Consider the following 22,159-nt stretch of genomic DNA (forward strand, 5'->3'; position numbering starts at 1 on the left):
AGTCAGCGGTTCAGTCTCTAGGCACTTTAAGTTCCTTCAGTGTTTTGAGTTATTCATACAAGTACATAAATCAAATGGTTACTTGGTTGTACGAAGGTAAGCTATTAGCAGGAATTGATTTGCTGGAAAAAAAAAAAAAAGTAAAAGCCTTTAACAAAAATCCTTTGTTTAAAGGGGTTTCATTTTTCCTGCTTCAGACTCTCAGCAAATCTGGCCTCCCTAAGTTATTTTCTTAAAAAAACAAACACATCAAGTATGAATTATTTTTTTCATTAACTAAGTACTAGTGATATCCTTGACAACATTTCTCAGTTGCCATCCACGGATTAAAGAAACTGTTTTAAACAAAAACAGTTCACCAGCGGATCAAGAGCATCCTCAAACGGGTTTCAGGTTAAAATCAACAAATTACTTCTGTACAAAGTATGCAATTTAGTTTCAGATTGTTGCTTTGATGCATTATTTCAGTAGCTTCCATTTTAGGTTGTTAGCCACAGTTATATTCATGTGAACTTGATGGGTCTCTTCTACCACGAACACATATAAATCTCAGGAAGACAATTGTCATTCAATTTAGAAATTTTTTAAAGGCAAGCAGAGCTTATTTGTTTTACTTCACTTACAAAGCAACTAGTTGTTCGTTTTCTGTTTTGTTTCTTGCACAACTTTCTAAAGCATGCATGAAGTAGGGATATTGTAGGCCAGAGATACCTGGTGCACATAATAAGACAGCGTGCTGGTGAAGAGATGTTAATCCTTTTTGCCGTTCTTTCCTTCACCACTCTTCAAGAAACGTGAAAACCAGAGTGCTGAAGATTTTGGGTGTCTGGTAAGTCCATTCTTGTAGTCCACAAAAACTATTCCAAAGCGTTTTGTGTAACCCTGAGACCATTCAAAATTGTCTAAAAAGGACCAAGCAAAATAACCCTTAATGTTGGTTCCGTCCCTGCACAAACAACCAAGATGAAATAAATCTACACAAATCTTGAGGAATTCCAAACGGTACTGCATTCATATTACTCCTAGTTCAAAAAAATATGACTTATTGCAGTAAAAAATGAGGGCATAGCAACCTAATAGATTGAGCCACAGCAGCAAGGTATTCCTTAAAATAACGAACTCTCAGCTTATCATCTAGCACCTCATGAAGAGGCAAAGCGGCATCATCTTCATCATCCATTCCTGTAGATTGAAAACAACTAAAATATCAGAAAACAAAAACAAACCATTATAGTAAAAACTGTTAATCATGTTCAACCAAATGAAAATCAAACTTTTTATATGAACTCGAGATCTAAGTATTTCTTCATCAACAGAACTGCTACAGATTTCAGAACTGAGAAGAATTGTTTATCTCAGAGCCAAGAAGTACATGTAATAAGGAGAATTAAACAACACTCATTTGACAGTCTCGAAATAACACAGAAAAAAATTAAGCCTACTGTTTTCTACATAGACTTGCCAATTTAAATATCATAAAAATGAATAGGACCACAGAATTCACCATGAACACAGCTCCAATCTGGTCTCTGAAGCATTCAAAAGTTTAGTGTCTCTCTAATACTTAAAGATCATCTTCTCCGTTACATTAAAAAGGTGCTTCTATATGGCTTACCGTTTTCAGTGATATATATAGGAGTGTTGTGATATCTCTGGGCCATGCGGTTGAGAACTTTTCGTAGGCCCCAAGGAACTACATAAAGCCATTCTGATGCAGCCTGCCAGCAACAAACTCTTTTATATAATCTACAAACTAATGACTGCAGCAACTTTAAATGACAAATGACTGCAGCGACTTTAAATGACAACAGCTTAAAGTATTGGGCATTCAGACATTCATATAAGCTAAGGTGCACCCAATTTATAATTGAACAATCAAATTGAATTGGATGACCTAAAGTTTGATTTTTTCTTATTTTAAATTTATGTTTTATCTCATGCACTAATTTTAATGTTCATTTGAATTTTTTTCTTATTTTCATCAAATTTTGATGATAAAAGGGAGATAATAGCATTGTTGTCAATGGAATGACTGACATTCTTGTAAATAAAGTAACTTTCCTAAAGAACAAAAATTTGGGTTCAGCCAAGGTTGCCTGGACTCCAGTCCTGCTTCATTTCCCTCTTCATATATGTGAGCTGGCATGACCAATTAAAGCAAACACCATACACCTCCCACTGAAGAACCAAGTTAATACAATCTCATAAATGCTTCTGATTCTTATTATCCTTTTTGGATAGTTTTACAACATTGAAATTCAATTAGCAAGCCTAGAGAAGAAAATTTCCAATTAGCAAGAAATGTTATCAAGAAAAAAGAAATGAAGTAGAAGATAGTTGTATCTGAAAAGTGATGAAAACTATCAAGAGAAAAGAAACAAGTTAGAAGACTTTGTTAAGATTGAAATGAGATGACAACGTTTTTTTTCCTTTGAGAAAGTGAATGCAATTTGTATAGCCAAGAGAGAAAATAGAAAGGCCACCTCCAAAAAGAGGGGAAAGAAAAGGTTAAAAAAAAAAAAAAAAACCTAAATCCTAAACCCTAAACCCCAAAAAAAAGAAAAAAGGTGCACTTGCAAACATCAAGAATTGTCAAAGATAGGCAAGCTAGAGCAACCATAATTTTTATCGGAAGCAATTTCCCGATTTTTTTTAAGGTTATTATTTCTCTTGAAATTGATCAACTCCAGTATTGAATTTGTGGAGAAAGAAAATAATTCGTTGTCTGATGTAAAATTGAATACACTAGGTCTCTATTTATAATAGAAAGAATACATAGTCCGAGCTAAATTAAACTACCCATAGGCTACTTACACCCAAAGTACAACTTTTACAACAATTAAACAACTCCAACAAAATAGAAGCCTGATAATACTAAATTTCCTCCTTGGCTGTCATTTCAGATGCTTCCATTTTTATTCTTCAACACTGCCCCTGCTGGAGTTTGTAACTTCAGCTTACAAACAAAAATATTTTTGGTCTTCAATCTTCTTTTGCTGAAAAACATATTCATCAATGCATATTCTTCATCTTTTGTTCTCCCCTTTACTTGGAGTATTAATAATTTCGTCAATAATCACACCTTTGGTTCAGAATAATTTAGCACTTATTTAGTCAACACACCATATTCCTCTACTTCTCTCCCTCAAACTAGGGGGAGCAAAAACACATAGAGCCCCAGCTTGGACAAAAGAAAAAAACAAATGTATCTCCCTCTAAATAATAAACTACCTCAAACCAAATAGATAAAAAAAATAAGTGAAGACAATGACTCTCAGAAAACCCTACCTGTAGAGTAGAGCCCAAAAAAGGGTAAAAAAGAAGGATAAGTGATTGATAAAATCAAAGTCAACACTAAAACTACGAAAATAACTTGAGTGGGCTGGGGGGCCCACTTGCAGCCTCCTAAGCACCTTTCAAGTAAGAAAAGTTTACCCATATAAAAGGGTAGCAAACAAGTCGCTAAGGACATAATAATGTCAGTCATATAAAATGAAAAGGTCAACTCTAAGGAACTCAAATAGAAGGGATTGACACACTCAACTCCAGAATCATGAGACAATTTCTTAAGACAAAGTTCAAACTAGAGATGAAAGAGATGAAAGCTAACATAAAAAAAAAAGGAGTTCCAAAAAAAATGAGTTTGAACTTTATCAAATAAAGGAGAGTCAACTTTCACAGTATGAGATGGCATGGGAGACAGGAAACATAGAGGAGATAGATAATAACAAAAGTGTGATGCCATGACTAATCCAAAGTGCATGATAGTATGAAATTCGAAAGATACAGATATATTTGACCATAACAAATTAACTAGCGCAACAGGGTAATGGCAAGTCACTCCTCTCCAAGCCAAAAAACTAAATAACCCCTTTCAAACTGAAACCGTCTTCGGACTTGTCAGTCCAGTTACTGTCTCTCTCTAATTGGATAGTCATCATAGACAAAGCTAGAGTAGAAGCCACAGTCGAAGCTTGCAACTTTATAATCATACACATAAGTTGGTTCATCTCATCTCATCACTGAACTCAACTTGCTAGTTGCCACCTAAGCTGCTGAAGCTACCTTCTTTCTGCTGCCACAAGTATCCATCAAGACAAAACAGCAGTTGTTTAATGCCAGCAGCCGCTTGGGACAGAACATGGTGTAACTTCAGTGGGGGAGCAATTGTTTTGGTAGCCTGAGTCCTGGAAGTTTGGCTTTACATGATCTTCACAGCACTTTCAATCATCATAATTGATGAAGTCATTCGTTGCCACTGCAAAACCAAGCATAACACTGGCAATCATTCAATATTCGCTCCAACAAGTCAGGATTTCCAGCTTTACAGGCAGCAGCCTAGCAACATGTCAGAATTTTCACCTTGAAAATTTGAAGTGTGCCATTACTGATAAGTGATGGTAGGGGTCTTAGGTGCAGAAAGGCTGGTGTCTAGCATGGATGGCCGATTGTCATCATGAAGACATCTGTCTGGTCTTTAAGACCTTGAAGAATTCTACCACTGTCATGTTTTGAATTCTAGCACGGAAAGTTTGAGCTAGTACCGAAGAGGTGTCAGAGTCGTGATCGTGGAGGAACGACCGCTTTTCTTTTGATGGGCAGAATCGTGTTTCTCCCGAGATTTCCCTCGATAACTTTCTGCAACTTGGTTGAGATCAACAATTGATAATCATGAACATCTCAGCTCTCTCAAAGATGAAGATGCTGCTGAAGATCTTGATATTTATGGATCTCATTCTTTCAGAGAAGATGCCTTTGTTGTCAATCCCCAAGCTTCTCATCAGTGTTGAAGATTGCAACAAAGGCTGTTGAAATAGTAAGGGAACGGGTTTTTCATAGTCAGGCTTCTCCATCAATTGTTGTTCTCTCTTTGTGGAAACAGAGTGGTAGTCCAGAATCAAGGAGCTATGGATCACAGTGTGCAGTTTGTATCCACCAGCAGATTTGCCTTCCGCAGTCAGAACCCTTTTAAGTGATAGATAATCGAATTTGTATCTGAGCTGTATGACAGTCTCGACATCCAACAAGGACAGCAGCAGTAAAAGAAATCAAACATATCAAAATTCCAGTACAAACCACCTGGTTGTCACCTTATGGAGCCTACAACACACAAATAACCTGGGAATCACACTCTGGGCCTCGACCCATACACTCAACCTGCTCTAATACCATAGTTGGGTTAAACCTAGTTCCATCCAAAAATGACTAGCCATTTAGGAAGCCTAATGTTAAACCTTATAACCCATTTCTTTTTTCTTAACACTTCTCGATATGGGACTTTTTCCCGCTCAATATCCATTTGCTTTGAGTAAAACTTAACTAAGATTAAGGCTCACCATATAGGACTTTCAGAACACATGGCCTCTTTTGGCAGTTAAGAACATCAAAATATGTTCTTAGAATAGTAGGACTAGGGGTGGCTTTGAACCGAGTTCGAGATCCAGATACGGCATGTTTGAATTAATGAGCCGAGCTCGACCAAATCAAGGTTCGGCTCGAAAGCTCGCGAGCCGGCTCGTGAGTTGCGGGATCGGGATCGGGGGGGGGACGCCGAGCCCTTCCCATCCGCCACCTCTGTCGCCTTCGACAGCTCATCGCCGGCCGCTACATCTCCTTCCCTCCGATTTCTTCGCTTCTGTTTCCATCACCGACGATAGGTCCTCGCCGGCGCCGCACCTTCGCTCACCAGAGTCCAGAGGGAGAAATAATTTCTTTGCCCCCCCCCTGTGATGACGATTTCGCACGTGTTAAAGTCACACGTGCGAAATCATAAACCAGTGAAACCGTATAGAAAATTTTTGAATAAGTAACTAGTAAGTCTCTAATAGTAATAAGATTTTATTTAAAGGTTTTTTTGGAAATATGTATCCTAGGAAAAACATTTCTAGTTTTTCCTAGAATATAAATTTTCAATCAGGGGCACTAAGGAGGCCATAGTAAATTTATGGCCAGATTCAAAAATTACAAAATAAGTTAGACAACATTTGGGGTAAAAAAGATTAATATTGGTGGGTTCTAATCCATTATCGAGATTCAATCCCGAACCTCCCCTATCATTCTTTTTTTAAAAATGTATGTATGATTTTATAGATAATTTATTTGACATATATTTTATGTAGAGTATTAAATGTAGGTTAACCTCGAACTCGGTTAAAATTATTAGGCTCGAGCTCGATTGCAATTTTAGGCTCAAGGCTAGGTCGGCTCGAGCTCGAGTTTGAAATCTTTAAATCAAGCTCGGCTCGAACATAGGAAGGTTCAGACTCAGTTGGATTCGATGCCACCCTTATGCCCAATTTTAAGTAGAAGTTGTCAAAGTCCTAGGCAAGAGTACTTCCCAGGAGGGAACCCATCCTAGAATTACTCTCGCCCAGGCTCGCTTAACTACGAAGTTCTGAGTCAGATACCTAGCCAATACAACCCAAAAAGACTAGTCATTTAAGGTGGGGAAAGCCAAGTACCTAACTCAGACCACAAACTCTAACAAGAGTAGACGGAACCACTCTGACACCCACCCCGCCCATTCTGGAGCCGCTTCTCACGGGATACGAACCCGGGCCGTGGCATGCCTAGCTCTGATACCATGTCAAAGTCCTAGGCAAGAGTACTTCCCAGGAGGTCACCCATCCTAGAATTACTCTCGCCCAGGCTCGCTTAACTACGAAGTTCTGAGTCAGATACCTAGCCAATACAACCTGAAAAGACTAGCCGTTTAAGGTGCGGAAAGCCAAGTACCTAACTCAAACCACAAACTCTAACAAGAGTGGACGGAACCACACTGACAAAAGTCATGCCCAATTTTATGTAGAGGTCATACCCAAATTTATGTAAAATATATGCCCAATTTATGTAAAATGTATGCCCAATTTATGTAAAATGTATGCCCAAATTTATGTAAAATGTATGCACAAATTTATGTAAAATGTATGTATAATTTTATATATAATTTATTTGACATGTATTTTTTGAAAAGTTTTAAATGTATGTTGGAGCTCGAACTCGAGACATGTAATTTTTGAAAAGTTTTAAGTGAATGTTGAAGCTCGAGCTCGGCTCGAACTCAGTTAAAATTATTGGGCTCAAGCTCGATAACAATTTTAGGCTCGAGGCTAGGCTCAGCTTGAGCTCGAGTTCGAAATATTTAAATCAAACTCGGCTCGAACATAGACAGGTTCGGGCTCGGCTCAACTCGATGTTACACTTAAGTAGAACCAGTTACCCTAGGATTATGGCAGAGAAAAAATTGAACTTTTACTAACCAGTAACCAAAAACCTGAAAAAAGATTTTCCTTTATGTAGATTTCTGCTTCAAAGAGGAGAAAAAAATCACAAAAATCCTTCCCAAATGTGATCTACTACTCTGATACCATGTAAAAAGTAAAAAGAAGAAAGGTTGAAGAGAGAGAATGAGAAGGAGAGAGCTTGGAGAAGATAAATTGAGAAAAGAAAACTCAAAATTCGTGGTTGGACTTCCTTCAGCTTCTATTTATAGATTTAGGGTTGAGTATGTGAGGTCAATTTACAACATTGCCCCCACTTTAAGTGAATATCCTAATTCTCTATATCTCCTATTATCCATGTTCACTTTAAATGAAATTTGGTAGTAGACATAGTTTGACATGTAGAATAAGATTACATCACAAAATATAAATAACGACAAGGTAAAATGACCAAAATTCCCATGTTCTTTTTCTTCAACAGAATTATTACATCAATTAAAGATAAATCTAATCTAGTAGGAAAGGATTTCCCTTTTTGACCTCAGGCCCACGCCCCTTGGGCATTTTCCCTTTTTGACCTCATGCCCTATGCTCCTTGGGTTTCTATCAATAAACTAATTAGTTGGGAAATCAAGAAGCAAAACGTTGTTGTTCGCTCGAAAGCAAAAGCAAAATATAGGGCAATGGCATATACAGTGAGTGAGCTATTATGGGTAGGGTCTATCTATCTTGCAAGAGTTAGGGTTTCCAACTAAGGATCCCATGTTCTTTTTCTTCAACAGAAATATTACATCAATTAAAGATAAATCTAATCTAGTAGGAAAGGATTTGACCTCAGGTCCACGCCCCTTGGGCATTTTCCCTTTTTGACCTCATGCCCTATGCCCCTTGGGTTTCTATCAATAACCTAATTAGTTGGAAAATCAAGAAGCAAAACGTTGTTGTTCGCTCAAAAGCAAAATATAGGGCAATGGCATATACAGTGAGTGAGCTATTATGGGTAGGGTCTATCTTGCAAGAGTTAGGGTTTCCAACTAAGGATCCTATGTCCATGCGGTGTGATAACCAAGAATGTATATTCATCATGAAGAATCCAATTTATGAAAGGACCAAACACATTGAGGTAGATTTTCATTTTATCAGAGATGTGGCAATGAGCAAAGATTGTAGTCACTCTCTGTGTTCGATCTACTGAGAAGCTTGTGATATGTTCACAAAAGCCTTAGGCGTGATTTTAGAAGTTTTTGTAACGAGTTGAAGCTTTATGATATATGCTCTAACTTAAGGAGTGTTGAATTATGTGAAGAACGGTGTTTTGGTAATTTACACATGTCAGATGTTTATAGGAGCTTTATATTTCAAGTTTCACTAAAATTTGAAGTGTATACATGGAGATATAGGAATTCTAGTGTAGAGGGGCATTTCTATACTTTTCACTCTACTTTCACTTAAGTGATTTGTTCACGGAGAGAAAGGTCGACCCCCAGTCCACATTGGAGTATGTGCATGCTGGCCCACCTTTCTCCCATCTCTCTTCTCTTTTCTATCTTCTTTCTTCTCTCTCTCTCCTCCTTGATCTCTTACTTTACAAGACAATGTTGGCTCTAAACAGAAGAGAACAATATGCAGAAATTCTGTCAAGTAACTACCAGCAGAACCTACTTGGAGGAGCCTGAGATGGAAGAGACATCAAGAATAGAGGGAGAGAGAAAGAGAGCAAACAAAGTTGAGTAAATTTTCATATTATAGAGGTTACGGTGAGAACTACCCCTCTCTCCTATTACTAACATAAAGTATAGTGAAAATAACAATAGTGACCATGCTCCCCCTTATATCATAGGACATAAGATTCAACAAGAAAATACTTTCTAAGAAAAGTAAGAAAATTAAGTAAACACAAATTACAACTTCTGACAAATATAAATAAAACAATTAACTAAAGGTGTCTGTGAGAGTGAAAGAGAGATGACAGTACCTTCTCACCGATGACCTCACCTGAGGGCAGTTCCACTGAAAATGACACATAAAAACCACAGTATATCTTACAATAATCTCATAAAAAAATGACAGAGAAGAAAATTACTCACCTATTCTTTCTACCTCTTGTTCTCTGTATATGTTATTCTCCTCTGGCTTTGTAGGTAAATGACGGATCAATCTAGTAGTGTAGTGATTAAGACCCAAAAAATCTACTGAATTTCGTAGCAATTCCTTCTCCTCATCTGAGAATACAGGAAGTCGTTTTCCAACTTTCTCACGCATAGATGGAGGGTAGTCTCCATGATATATTGGATCCAGGTACCTTAAAAAGGAATGGTATTAAAAGAACAGGGGATCTCTAAAACTTTTCAGGTGCTGATACCCATTCTTTATTAATCTTTCAAAATAAATAACTATATATGTTAATTAATTTGCTAATCTGAAAAGAAAATCTGATAAGGAAAAAGGTTTACCACCCAAGCTGAAAATCAATACGCCTATCTGCTGCAATCTTATCATGTTCTTCATCTGAAAAAGCTTCAGCCCACTCACAATCAACTGTAATACCTATTTGACCACCCTGCTTGGCCTAGAAGACGCAAAAACCATAGCACTTAATGAGTCAGATTGTTTAATGAAGTAGAAATCAATGGATGGTTCTTCCAAGAGAATAAACAGTAATTGACTGCATTTTGCTTCTGAACAGACAAGTAAAAGCTTAAGCATGTATTTGAATTTGTAATCTAACTTTAATAGCTTAAATTATTGTTCACAATGTACAAAACGAAAGGCAGTTCATCATTTTCATGACGGTCAACATACAAGTGAACATTTTAGTTGTAGTCGAAATCTCAAAAACTCATTCCAAGCAAAGAACACATATGGAAATTGACTTTCTGGTGATTGTGCAGTACAGATCAGTAGACCATTGGAGGTGTATCAAATAACAGTTCACAATAATTAGTCAACCAGCATATATTAGTCAGATTGACTAAAAAAAAGTTAGTTAAAAAAAATTAAAATATCAGTAATTTTGCACAACCAGCCCCCCCCTTCACTTGGTTTTGGCTTTGCTTGGCTTGGCTTGAGATTATAACAACGGTCTCATCAATGAAATTCTTTTGTGAAACTCTTCGTTGCGGGGTGCGGGAGGAGAGCCTCTTTCAGTGGCTGTTGCACAAGAAGGAATCTTATTTTTGCTAGTTAGTTGCTGCAATAGCATTGAAGCAAGCTATTTGAGGAGTTGCTTTCTAGTTAGTTGCAGTTTATGAAGTAAATAGGGTTAATAGTTTGATGCAGTACATTACAATGTGGAAGATCTAGCTAAGGAATATCTAAGGATAATAGATCAACTTAAAGCCACTCATGTTTATGGAAGAAGAAGGAAGAAAAAGATTAAAAAAAAAGTCTGAACCTCTTATTTTAGGACAAGTTCCAAGAATAGAAAGTCATAAATTAGAGAGTTTCTCTAAATTGCATTTCCTATTTCAAGCTTGCTGAAATTAGAAGTTCTATTAAACAAGAAACTTGCTGATTTCATGGGAAGCATCATTCAATAGCAACTTGCTATTTTGGTTAATAGCTCCAACTAGAAAGTTTCTTTGATTAGTAGCTTCGTGTTTTTAGTTTGGATCCTTGTTTCTAAATATGTGTAGCCTAAAGTTAGCAAGTTTTTAAAATAGAAACTATTTCCAGTTCTCGAGATTCTTTTCCAATAAGTATAGAAAGATTTAATAAGTCCTAATTAGAGGCTATTTCATAAAATGGAAAGCCTAAGAGTTTCCTAGTTTGTTGATTTATATGCCTATAAAAGGCCCTCATATGTAACACATAAATTAGATTTTTGTGATTGAATAAAGTTATGTTTTTTGTTCTCTCTTAGATAAAATTATCCTTCATTTTTTTACTTTGTTCCTATTTTTCTCAAAAGTAGCACAAACCCTATTTACTTTCTATCTTTCAAGTTTTACCCATTAATCTTGAATTTAGATTATAGTTTTCTAAATTACTGTTCAAATCTAGGTTACCCATACTCTAGAGAAAGCATTCAACTTTGTTATGCCTTGAATCTAAACCTTCGTGCTGCTTCAATCGCTATTAGAGCTATGGTCAGTGTTTTTGGTCAGATTCAAGGATCCATCAAACAAGTGAAGGAAATTACTGATCTCATCCCTACATTGAAAATAGAGAGGCAAATCAAAACACACTCACCTGTGAAGAGTTCCAGAATGCTCAAGAGTAGTTTCAAGCAGAGATAGTCAATAAGTTTGACTTAATTCTTCAATAATTTATAAAACTTTATGGAACAGGAAATGATCAGGTTGGAGAAATTCGGGGAACTAGTAGCGCCTCCACCACATGATCAAAGCCACCCATCACCGGCCTTGCTACCTAGTAAGTTGTTTTATGCGCAAGAATTGAAATAACAATAAAGTTTTTTTTTCTCAGCTCTACTGGACATCGCTCTACACCAAAAAGAAATTTTAGCTAATCCCAAACATGCCCAAGGAGTTGTCCATAAGTGCCAAGAAGTGTATTCCTCAGATCTACCACCTGGTTTAAACCCTAAGTAAGATTTTCAATAAGCAACTGTATTCATACCTAAATCTACTTTGCCAAGCAAACCACATTATAACATGTGACTAAAGGAACATGAGGGTGAGAACTTGAGGGCGAGTTCTTTTTTGGAAGGGGAGACTGATGGAGTACATTACAATATGGAAGATCTAGCAAAGGACCAGAGATCACCCCAAAGCCATTCATGATTATAAAAGAAGAAAGAAGAAAAAGACTCAATTAAAATATCGGAATTTCCTATTTTAGGATAAGTTACGAAAATAGAAAGTCCTAAATTAGATAGTTTCTCTAAAGTCACTTTCCTATTTCATGTTTGCTTAACTTAGAAGTTCTATTGGACAAGCAAGTTGCTTATTTCATGGGAGGCATCATTGAAATTGCAACTTGTTATTTTGGTTAAAAGCTCTAATTAGAAAGCCTTTTCGATTAGTAGTTTCCTTTTTTAGTTTGGGTCCTTGTTTCTAAATTAGTGAAGCCTAAAGTTGGTAAGTCTTTATGTTAGAAATTATTCATGTTTTTGAGTTTCTTTACCAACAAGTAAAAGTAGATTTAGTAGGTCCTAATTAGAGTCTATTTCATAGAATGGAAAGCACAGGACTTTCCTATGCCAATTAAAGGCCCACATATGTAACACATAAATTAGACTTGTAATTGAATAAAGTTCTAGGTTTTGTTTTCTCTTAGATAAATGTTTTTTCTTTGTTAGGTAGAAGCCCTACTTACCTTCTAACTTTCAAGTTTTATCCATTAAGATTGAATTCAGATTATAGTTTCAAAATTTCATAAGAAACTTGAGTTCAGATTATAGTTTCTAAATGACAAAATTCCACGACAAAGGAATCACATACAGAGATTTTGGCGCATCCCTCGTTGCCCTTATTCAAAACAAGAGAACATTGAGTCTGTTAAAGATTTATGACCCATCAGCTTAATAACCGGGACTTACAAGATCATTGCCCGCATCTTCGCTAGTATGCTCAAACAAGTCATGAACTATATTATCAACAAAGAGCAAAGTGCCTTTACTAATGGTATAGTCATCCATGATGCAGCTATGGATGTCCACGAGACAATAGATTGCTTTAAGAGAGCTTCTAGGCCTATGATCATGCTGAAGTTAGATTTTGAAAAAACCTTTGACAAAGTAAATTGGAGCTTCCTAGACTCCATGCTTCGCATCATGGGATTCGAGGAAAGATGAAGACATTGGATACATAGCTGCCTTTCCTCTGCCTGGTTTTCGGTGTTAATCAATGGCAAAACTTGTGGCTACTTTACTGCCTCAAGGGGCCTAAGACAAGGCGATCCAATATCCCCGCGCCTCTTCAACATTGTTGTTGATGGCCTCACAAGCCTTTCAAGCTAACTAAGGAAATCCAATAGTTAAATCCTAACTTTGCTAATAGTCGTTTGCCCACCCCCTTGGCGCAATTTGCTGATATTGCAGTTGTCTTTGGGGGACGAGTGCTTCGAATTAAGGCCCTTCTTCACATATTTGAGCTTATATCAGGTCAAAGAATCAACTGGTTCAACATCGATCAACAATCTCTAGAGTAGTTGGGTAACACTGTGGGATGCAAAGTTGGCACCCTTCCTTGCTCTTATCTCCCGCTATTCATTAAGTGAATAGAGAAATTTCCCTAGAATCAGGTTCTTGAAACGCTTGAAGCCAGGCTATCTACTTGGAGAGGCTTCACTTAGCAAAAGTTGTGTGCCTCATACTTCTCCAATCCCGCCTAGTTGGCATCCCAACCTACTTCCTTTCCTTCATGCACTATCTTGCTAGTATCGCTAATCGGATCAAGAAACTGATGAAAGATTTTTTTGTGGAAGGGTGTTGCAGAGGGTTTCAAACATCATCCCATCATATGGAGAGATGTTTGCAAGCCAAAGACCTTGGGAGGTCTTCGCATCAAACAGATCAGGTTGATTAATGCCACCCTTCTCACTAAGTGGCTATGGCGACTCAACACCCTCTCTAACCTCCCTTGGAAGGAACTTGTTACTAAGAAGCTAGGCAACATTAATGGATTTTGGAAGACAAGCACCAACCACACTCACCAGTTTTCCCCAATCTGGTGGCATATAGCTCATACCTTAAACACTTCAAGACCCAAGTCCATATTGCCATTGGGAAAAGACACAAAGTTCTATTTTTGGAGCCACCTGTGGGCGACAAACTCTCCTCTTCAGACCCTCTTCCTTCACCTCTACGGCATTGCGAATAACCAGCTAATCTCTCTTGTCGAAGTCAAAGGGAGCAGCAACCTTTTTTTTTTTTAAATGATGGGAGCAGCAACCTTGATAGTGTGGATTGGACCAAACTCTTTTGATAGCCTCTCAATGACCTTGAAGCCACTGAAGCCTGCAACTTTCTCAAAGAATTTGATCAACTCTATCTCAAACTTTCTCAGGCGAACAAGCTCATTTGGTGCCCTAAGGCTAATGGCACCTTCTCGGTTACCTCTTGCTACAAAATCCTCTCTTCTACTGCCTCTTCTGAGATTGCACCAGATCCCAATAAGGCGAGAAGAGCCTGGTCACTCTCAGGGCCGCACAAAATGAAATTCCCTCTCTGGAGTACGCTCCATGGTAGGATCTTGACTAAAGTCAACTTGGTGAGACGCAGGTCCAACCTAACTTCCTTATCATGTGCTCTGTGTGGTCTCTCAAACAAGAGCATCGACCACTTATTCACTCACTGCCCACACTCTTGGCAAATTTGATGTCATTTCCTTAACCTATTCAAGAAGCCCCTCTGCATGCCCACTACCTTCTCAGGCCTCATTGATATCAGCCATGGCTCTCCCCTTCCCTCTGTCAGAGGATCATGCTGAGAACTTCCACTCTCTTTGTCACTTGGCACATCTGGATTCAGAGGAACAAAAGAATCTTCACAAATATCACTACCCTCTGGTTCGCTACTACCAATAGAATTCATGATAGCATCATTTCATGGCTCCACACTCTTGAGGCCTTCAACAACATCAGTAGCAGTTCCTTTAAGGAGTAATTGGTCCGCCTTGAGGGCCAACCCCAGCCGAAGCCTGTCACCTTGCTGAAATAGTCTCCCCCTTATGATGGCACCATCAAGCTCAAATTTGATGGCTCATCCATTGGAAAACCGGGCCTGGATGGGTCGGGGGAGTTTTCCGCAACTCCTGTAGCATTGCTCTGGCTTCCTGCGCTGGTACTCTTTGTACAACTCACTCTACCTCTTCAGAGCTGCAATCGTTCAAACATAGGTTTAAAGATCATTTCAAAGCTCCTTAGTCGTTGAAGGTGATTCTTCAACAGTCATTTTCTAGTGCTTCCGCAAGAAGGACCCACCTTGGCGTCTTTGAAAATGTTTTTTTTTTTAATTCTAGACCTTAGCTCCCATGTTTGTTCCTGGAATCATGAACCTAGATCTGCTAATTGTTTGGTTGATTCCCTGGCTACAGAGGGAGTTGCCCTCCAATCCCTTGTTGTTAGGGGGCTCCCCTCCTACCCCTTGCTTATTCTGTTTGTTGCTTAATGTATCGCACTTTTCTTACAAAAAAGAAAATTTAGTTGAAATCTAGGTTACCCATACTCTAGAGGATGCATTCAACTTCGTTATTCCTTCAATTTAAACCACCGTGCTGCATCAACCAGTATCAAAGCTACAGTCCATGTTTTGGGTCAGATTCAAGGATTCTTCAAACAAGTGCAAGAAATTACTGATCTCATCCCTACATTGAAAATAGGGAGGCGAATCAAAGCACACTCACCTGTTAAGAGTTCCAGAAAACTCAAGAGTAGTTTCGAGCAAAGATGGCCAATAAGTTTGACTTAATTCCTCAAACCTTGTTGCTGATTCTTGTGCTAAATTAGGAGTCTCCCTGCAATCTCTTGTTGTAAGGGGAGGATTCCCTTAATGTATTCTTTGTTTTCCCGTTGTTTGCAATAAAATTATCACTTTCTCAAAAAAAAAAAAAAAAGTTTAGCTTAAGTCTATAATAATTTTTATGGAGCTCGAAATTATCAAGTTGGAGAAATCCATGGAGTTAGTAATGCCTCCACTACTTGATCCAAGCCACCCATCAATGGGCTCACAACCTAGTAAGTTGTTTTATGAGCAAGAATTGAAGACTACCAACAGAGTTCTCGTTCCCAGCTCTACTGAACATTACTCAACACCAAAAAAGATCTTATCTATTCCTAACATGCCCAAGGAATTCTCTATGAGTGCCAAAAAGTGTTTTCGTTACATCTACCACCTAGTTTAAAACCTAAGCGAGATCTTCAACATGCAACTGTATTCATACCTAATTCTACTTTGTCAAACAAACCACATTATCACATGTAACTAAAGGAACAAGAGGGTGAGAACTCGAGGACGAGTTCTCTTCAGGAAGGGAAGAGACTGATGCAGTACATTACAATGTGGAAGATCTAGTCGAGGACAAGAGATCACCCCAAAGCCCATTTATGATTATAGAAGAAAAAGGAAGAAAAAGACTCAACTAGAAAAGCCTGAATTTCCTATTTTAGGACAATTTTCAAGAATAGAAAGTCCTAAATTAGAGAGTTTCTCTAAATTGCACTTTCCTATTTCAAGCTTATTGAAATTAAAAGTTTTATCAGAAAAGTAACTTGTTGATTTTATGGGAAGCATCATTCAAATAGCAGCTTGCTATTTTTGCTAAATAATCCAATTAGTAGCTTCCTTTTTTAGTTTGGGGCTTTATTTCTAAATTAGTATAGCCTAAAGTTAGCAAATCTTTATGATAAAAACTATTTTCTGTTTTTTAGTTTTTTTTTTTTTTTTGACAAGTAAAATTAGATTTAGTAAGTCCTAATTAGAGTCTATTTCATATAATGAACAACATAGGAGTGTTGATCTATATACCTATAAAAGGCCCTCATATGTAACATAGAAATTAGATTTTTGAGATTGAATAAAGTTTTGGGTTTTGTTCTCTCGAATAAAATTATAATTTATGTTTTTTTCTTAGTTTGCTATTTTTCTTAATAGTTACAGAAACACTACCTTTTGTCCTTCAAGTTTGACCTGTTAAACTTGAATTCAGATTGTAATTTTCTAAGTTATTTCTGAAATCAAGGTTCCCCATACTCTAGAGGAAGCATTCAACTTTGTTATTCCTTGAGTATAAACCACTATACTGCATCATAATTTCTTTTTAATTTGTTTGTTTGTTGATCAATAAAAGCTTTATCATTTCATAAATATATATATATATATATATAAGTTTTATCCTTCTTTATTAAATAAAAACCCATTTCTCCTTACGAACAGAATTTTTTTATCTTTAAAAAAGAAATGCTAAGTACTATTTGGTCCTGTACATATCTGTTTTGTACTTGCGACCTCAGTTACAAATTTGTTTTTGATTGGGTCCTTTTGCTCAATTGCCATATGGGAGAATTTCTAGTATCAGGTCTTGTGGTGCAAACCTCACCAAAGTATGTGTGTGTGTGTGTGTGTGTGTGTCAATGGTAGTTTAAACATTTCCTCATCTAGCCAAAAAGTTTTGTTTATCAGCGTCAAGAATGCATCTATGCAAAACCAGCTTAGAATTGACAAACCACCTTAATGGATGAAAGCAAAATACATAAATAACAACAAAAAGGATGTGAACTAACACCCTATAATGTACCTTAAATTTCTCCCGGTATACAGCAACAGCAGCGGCATGGGCCAATAGCTGGTTGTGTGCAGCCAGATATGGTTCAATCAAAGAACTCGCCTTCCTTCCTGGGGCAAAAATTCCAACTCCATGACCATTCACAGCTGTTTGAAGTGGTTCATTAATTGTTATCCAGTGCTTGACTCTGTCACCAAAGGCTGCAAAACAAGTCTCTGCATAGATTGCAAAATACTTCCTGCATTTTGATAAGTATAAAAAAATTCATTATTTGTTGAAATGAAACTTCATAAAAATCAAAATTTCCATGGAACTAAAAGTCTTACGCACTCTATAAACTTACGCAATTTTCTCACTTAGCCATCCACCAATTGACTCCTGAAGATGTGCAGGGAGATCCCAATGGTATAGCGTCACAAAAGGCTGGATACCTACAAGCAAGTTATGTAAGTCTGCAATGCCACTTGTGATGAAGACCTATAATCAACAACCAGACACCTTTTTCTAGGAGAGCGTCAATAAGATTATTGTAATAGGCAATTCCCTCCTCATTGACTTCAGTTCCTAACCCATCTGCAACCAGGGAAAGCAAATACACAAGAGAGCAAATATCTCATCAACAATATCACAGCCAATGAAACATAGCACAAGACATGGTAATTGAGCAAATCACAAACAAACACATGACCTGTATATTACACTAGATAGGACCACAAGAAATTTGCAAGTAACAGATACAGAACATATTCATGTTGTGCTATGTGTAATGTATAAATATTTTCCAAACAGTCTTGTATGATTCAATTGAAACTCCAAGCCCTACAATGTTAATTTATGCTATCGGTCCTGTTAACCTTCTCAGCCAGCTTGGATCTACCACTAAATTATAAAGCCACTTTGTCTATTACAATTTGTATAGAGAAGTGATAAGATCAACTATTGTTTCAACTTTGGTCTACACATTTTCAGCTATATTATAAACTTTGAGACAGGTTCATTAATCAGTTCCAATTTGTTTTAATATCTCTTTAGATTTTTTAAAATGATCAAATAATCTCTTTTGATGGATACAACACACACATCATTTAAAGGTAAATATAATATGAAGCCATTTTCAATGCCAAAGGATTGAATGACGTACCAGGGAAGATGCGAGACCAGGAAATGGAAAATCGATAAGCACCAAACCCCAATTTACCCATAAGATCCACATCTTCCTGTAGTTGAAAAATACAAAAATCTTAAAAGATGCATGCAGAATACAGAAATGGTTATTACTACGTTTTTTAACAGACTCCCCAAATAACCATGGTACACATCAAATTGACAAAGGCTTTGCAAAATGTTTAGTACAACTATTCAAAAAGTTGAAAGCTCTGATAAAGAAAACTAAATAAAAAATAGATATGTACAACTGCAGATCCAAGATATGACATTAAAACTTTAGAAGCTGCACAGAGGAAAAATAAGAAAGAACGAAAGGAAAGAGAGAGAACATGTGTGTAAGGTTCTGGTTAGGGCAGAAATCAACCTCTACCTTTTTGTATTCAATCTCTCTCTTAAGTAATAGTACTAGCAAGAAGACAAAAACACCACTCAAGTATCATGGCACTCAAGTCACACACAATTAACTGAACTATTTTACCCTTTTCTGCTTAAACACTACGATAAAGATAATTTTATACTTGATATATGCCTTTGTCCTCAACACCATAGCCTTGTCCTCTTTATATTTGTGTCAGCTACATGAACCCTCCTCCATCCTAGTCTATGTCTTAGCTAACTCCATCGCAAAGTTATTCTTCCTCGTGTCTTTCTGCACCATGTCCCTGTCATTTTTCAGATTTTCTTAATAGTTAAATGATCCCTCAAGTAGGTACTACCAGGCCTCCTTCTAAACATTTCTAAAACATCTCAAATCACTTTTTCTTATATTGTTGAGTATTTGCAACCCTACTTTTCCTTCCCTCCTTTTTTTATTTTTTTTTCCGGAATTTGCCACATTCTGCAACCTTCATCATCCATAAATATTGTTTTCTATTTTTGAAGAATATGAAAATACATTAAAGATAAAAAGAATAAATAAAGAAGTACAAGAGAAGCTGAATTAACCAGAGATACGTCAATCAAAGAATAAAATACATAGAAAATAAAAACAGATCAAACAATATCAACAGATAAAAGTGGCTCATTACAACAGAGTGCAATTATACACCAGTCTGTGCTAGATTATCTACCACTGAATTAGCATTCAGCTCTACATGAAACCATAAATTTATAATGGAATAACGCTTTATTTTTTTATTTTAATTTTTGTTGAGAGCAATGAGAAAGGAGAATGCCAACTCTTCCTGATGTAAACCAGCAAATTACCACAAATGGATCTCCCTCCACAACCAGAGGAGTACAAAAATACTGACAAATATCCTAATCCCCTGTGGGAGCACACTCAGATAACCGTACCCTTATGATCTCTAAAAAGTCTCCACCTCTAGAGGGCAAGGATTGGCTCTTGATCTATCATCAAAATTCAATTTGATCCACCTTTACCCCTGTGGACTCGTCTATGACACAGAAACTTATCTGGAAGAGGATAAAGCAGCCATGTCCACCCATGGCCTTCACACTATAAATCTCCACAGTAAATGTTGTTTAGTTACTACCCAAAATTTAGTATCATAACCTTTTCAAAAAAAAAAGTATCAGAAATCATGGGTGGGTAGCTTACTGCTGTTTGACAAATACCGGCTTCATACTTTTTCAATATGAACCTACCACAACACTCCATACACCAACTATACTCCAGGAGATGGTCCACATGCAGTTTGGGGTAAAAAGGAACAATCAATAACTTACATAATCAGGTATTTGCATGACATCGTCTCAGAAGTACTCAACAATTACTTGTGACAAAAAAAACAAATTTAAACAAGAAATTTCATCTGCTAGCATAAATTGGTTTGAACTCTGTGTATTTACTTTTCTGTTCAAAAATTGATTAAAGAAGTCAGTAGTAGGCAGATATTAATTCTTAAATAACCTTGTAACGATGATACTGATCAACTGCGATATCTCCATTGCTTCCATCAAGAATATTTCCTGCGAGTTTAAGCAAAAAATAAAATCATATGATAAGCCAAATCACTGAGGATGAATCTGATGAAACATTATCATAGAGAGCAAAAAACCACAACGTCCATGCCTTTAGTATGTGAGAAAACATCCCAAATGCTATCGCCCCTGCCACCCTCCTTTGCAGCCCCTTCAACCTGGAGGATACAGAACTAGATAAAGTGGAAGTATAGTAACTAGCTCCATTGAAACACGCAGAGAAAGAAGTATGCCCTTCACCTAGAGAGTTTTTAAACCTAAAATTTTTTAACTAAGGGGAATATATTATAACTGGCCGAATAGCAAGTGAAAGGTAGTAAGACTGAGACGTACATGAGTTCTTCAAATCTTTTGCTGTGATACAATTCATATCAGTAGACAACTCGTTTTTCGAAGACCTGTTAATATCTTTTTTTACTTAAAACAGATATATTAAGACTGACCAGGCGAAATGACTTATTTGAACTTTCATGGAATAAGAAAACTTAATACTCTAGAAGCACTAGCTTCAAAAGGAGAAGAACTGTTAACGGATTTCGGTAGGAATACTTTCTCGTAAACTGCTAGAAATGAAAATCAATGTAGAGAATAGTGCAGAGGACTCCATACAGCCAATTGGATAAGCCCATGCTGGAAATGTATTAATGTCGGCGCAGCCACCAAATTTTTTTGAAAAATACAGAACGCAGGGTACAAACAAACACTTGAAGAACAGGACAAAGTGAAATGCACATCGTGAATACACAGAAAACTGAGCTCAAAAAGTAGAAGGTAGGGGAGTATCAAGACGTCACCACGCCATCCTCAGTAAAAAGTTCAAACAAGCAACAAAATAAGGGAGCAGCTTGTGCAGTTTTGTCCTACGTAAATCAGCGGCACCTATTTCATCCAAGTAGATGGGAAAAACAACGAAATGCAGCAATTACAAAAGACACCCTTCTTGTCTCACCTGATAGGCAGAGGTAGCGACGCCGAAGACAAAATCGGGAGGAAAATCGCTTCTCGAAACTTCGACAGGAATGTCGTCGCCCCAGGTTGCCGGCGTCGCCATGGAAGTTGATGTAAACAGGGTCTCTCGCTGGTACTGGTGGTTGCAACTTGACGGACTCGTCACTCAGTTACCTGAATTTATATCGGCACGGACAGAGTAGGAGAATTGGACGGTTCGGAAGCCTTGTTCTTCGCCGTCAATATTAAGTGTACCGTTACGCCATTCCTCTAAGCAGAATAGATCCTCAGCAACACCGATAGCGGGCCCCGTTAGCCCTTTTCTTTACGATCAGGAATTCAACCGCAGAAGAGAGTGTTGACTGTTTTTAATAGAAAAGAATCAGCGACGGCCACAGATGCGCCATTTGAGAACAAATCTCGAAGAAAGAAAAGCAAAACGTGGATATAAACGTCAGAAAGAAACTGACATCATAGTTGGAGGAATCTGTTAGGGCGTGGCAAAGGAAAAAGGAGAGGTAGCTGACACTGAGAGTTGACATTGTCGGTTTCTGAGCTTGATAGCGTTTAATAATGGCGATCAGTCGATTCAACAGAGATATTTGGGTTGTTACAGTCTTACACCGAACCGATTCACTGATTTAAAATTGAAGATGCCACAGGTCGCGTTCCAATTTCCTCGACTCCCATTTC

General features: G+C 37.4%; 1 protein-coding gene across 1 annotated transcript; it reads right to left on the bottom strand.

Moving 5' to 3' along the window:
• Positions 1–537: 537 nt before the first annotated feature.
• LOC137962033 (beta-glucosidase 42) lies at positions 538–22,034 on the bottom strand. Its single transcript, XM_068808743.1, has 13 exons — positions 21,468–22,034; positions 20,610–20,676; positions 20,448–20,506; positions 18,549–18,624; positions 17,906–17,980; positions 17,751–17,838; positions 17,420–17,645; positions 9,674–9,789; positions 9,308–9,522; positions 9,196–9,230; positions 1,616–1,718; positions 1,074–1,182; positions 538–946 (listed from the first exon to the last, which is right to left on the bottom strand). Exons 1-13 carry the CDS (start codon positions 21,567–21,569, stop codon positions 751–753), a joined length of 1,467 nt encoding a protein of 488 aa, XP_068664844.1. The 5' UTR covers positions 21,570–22,034; the 3' UTR covers positions 538–750.
• Between the last annotated feature and the right edge of the window lie 125 nt (positions 22,035–22,159).

Source organism: Aristolochia californica, unplaced genomic scaffold (assembly GCF_029961685.1).
Source record: "Aristolochia californica isolate CCGP_79_NKW_82.1479 unplaced genomic scaffold, dmAriCali1.0.hap1 SCAF_4, whole genome shotgun sequence".
NCBI classification, from domain to species: domain Eukaryota; kingdom Viridiplantae; phylum Streptophyta; class Magnoliopsida; order Piperales; family Aristolochiaceae; genus Aristolochia; species Aristolochia californica.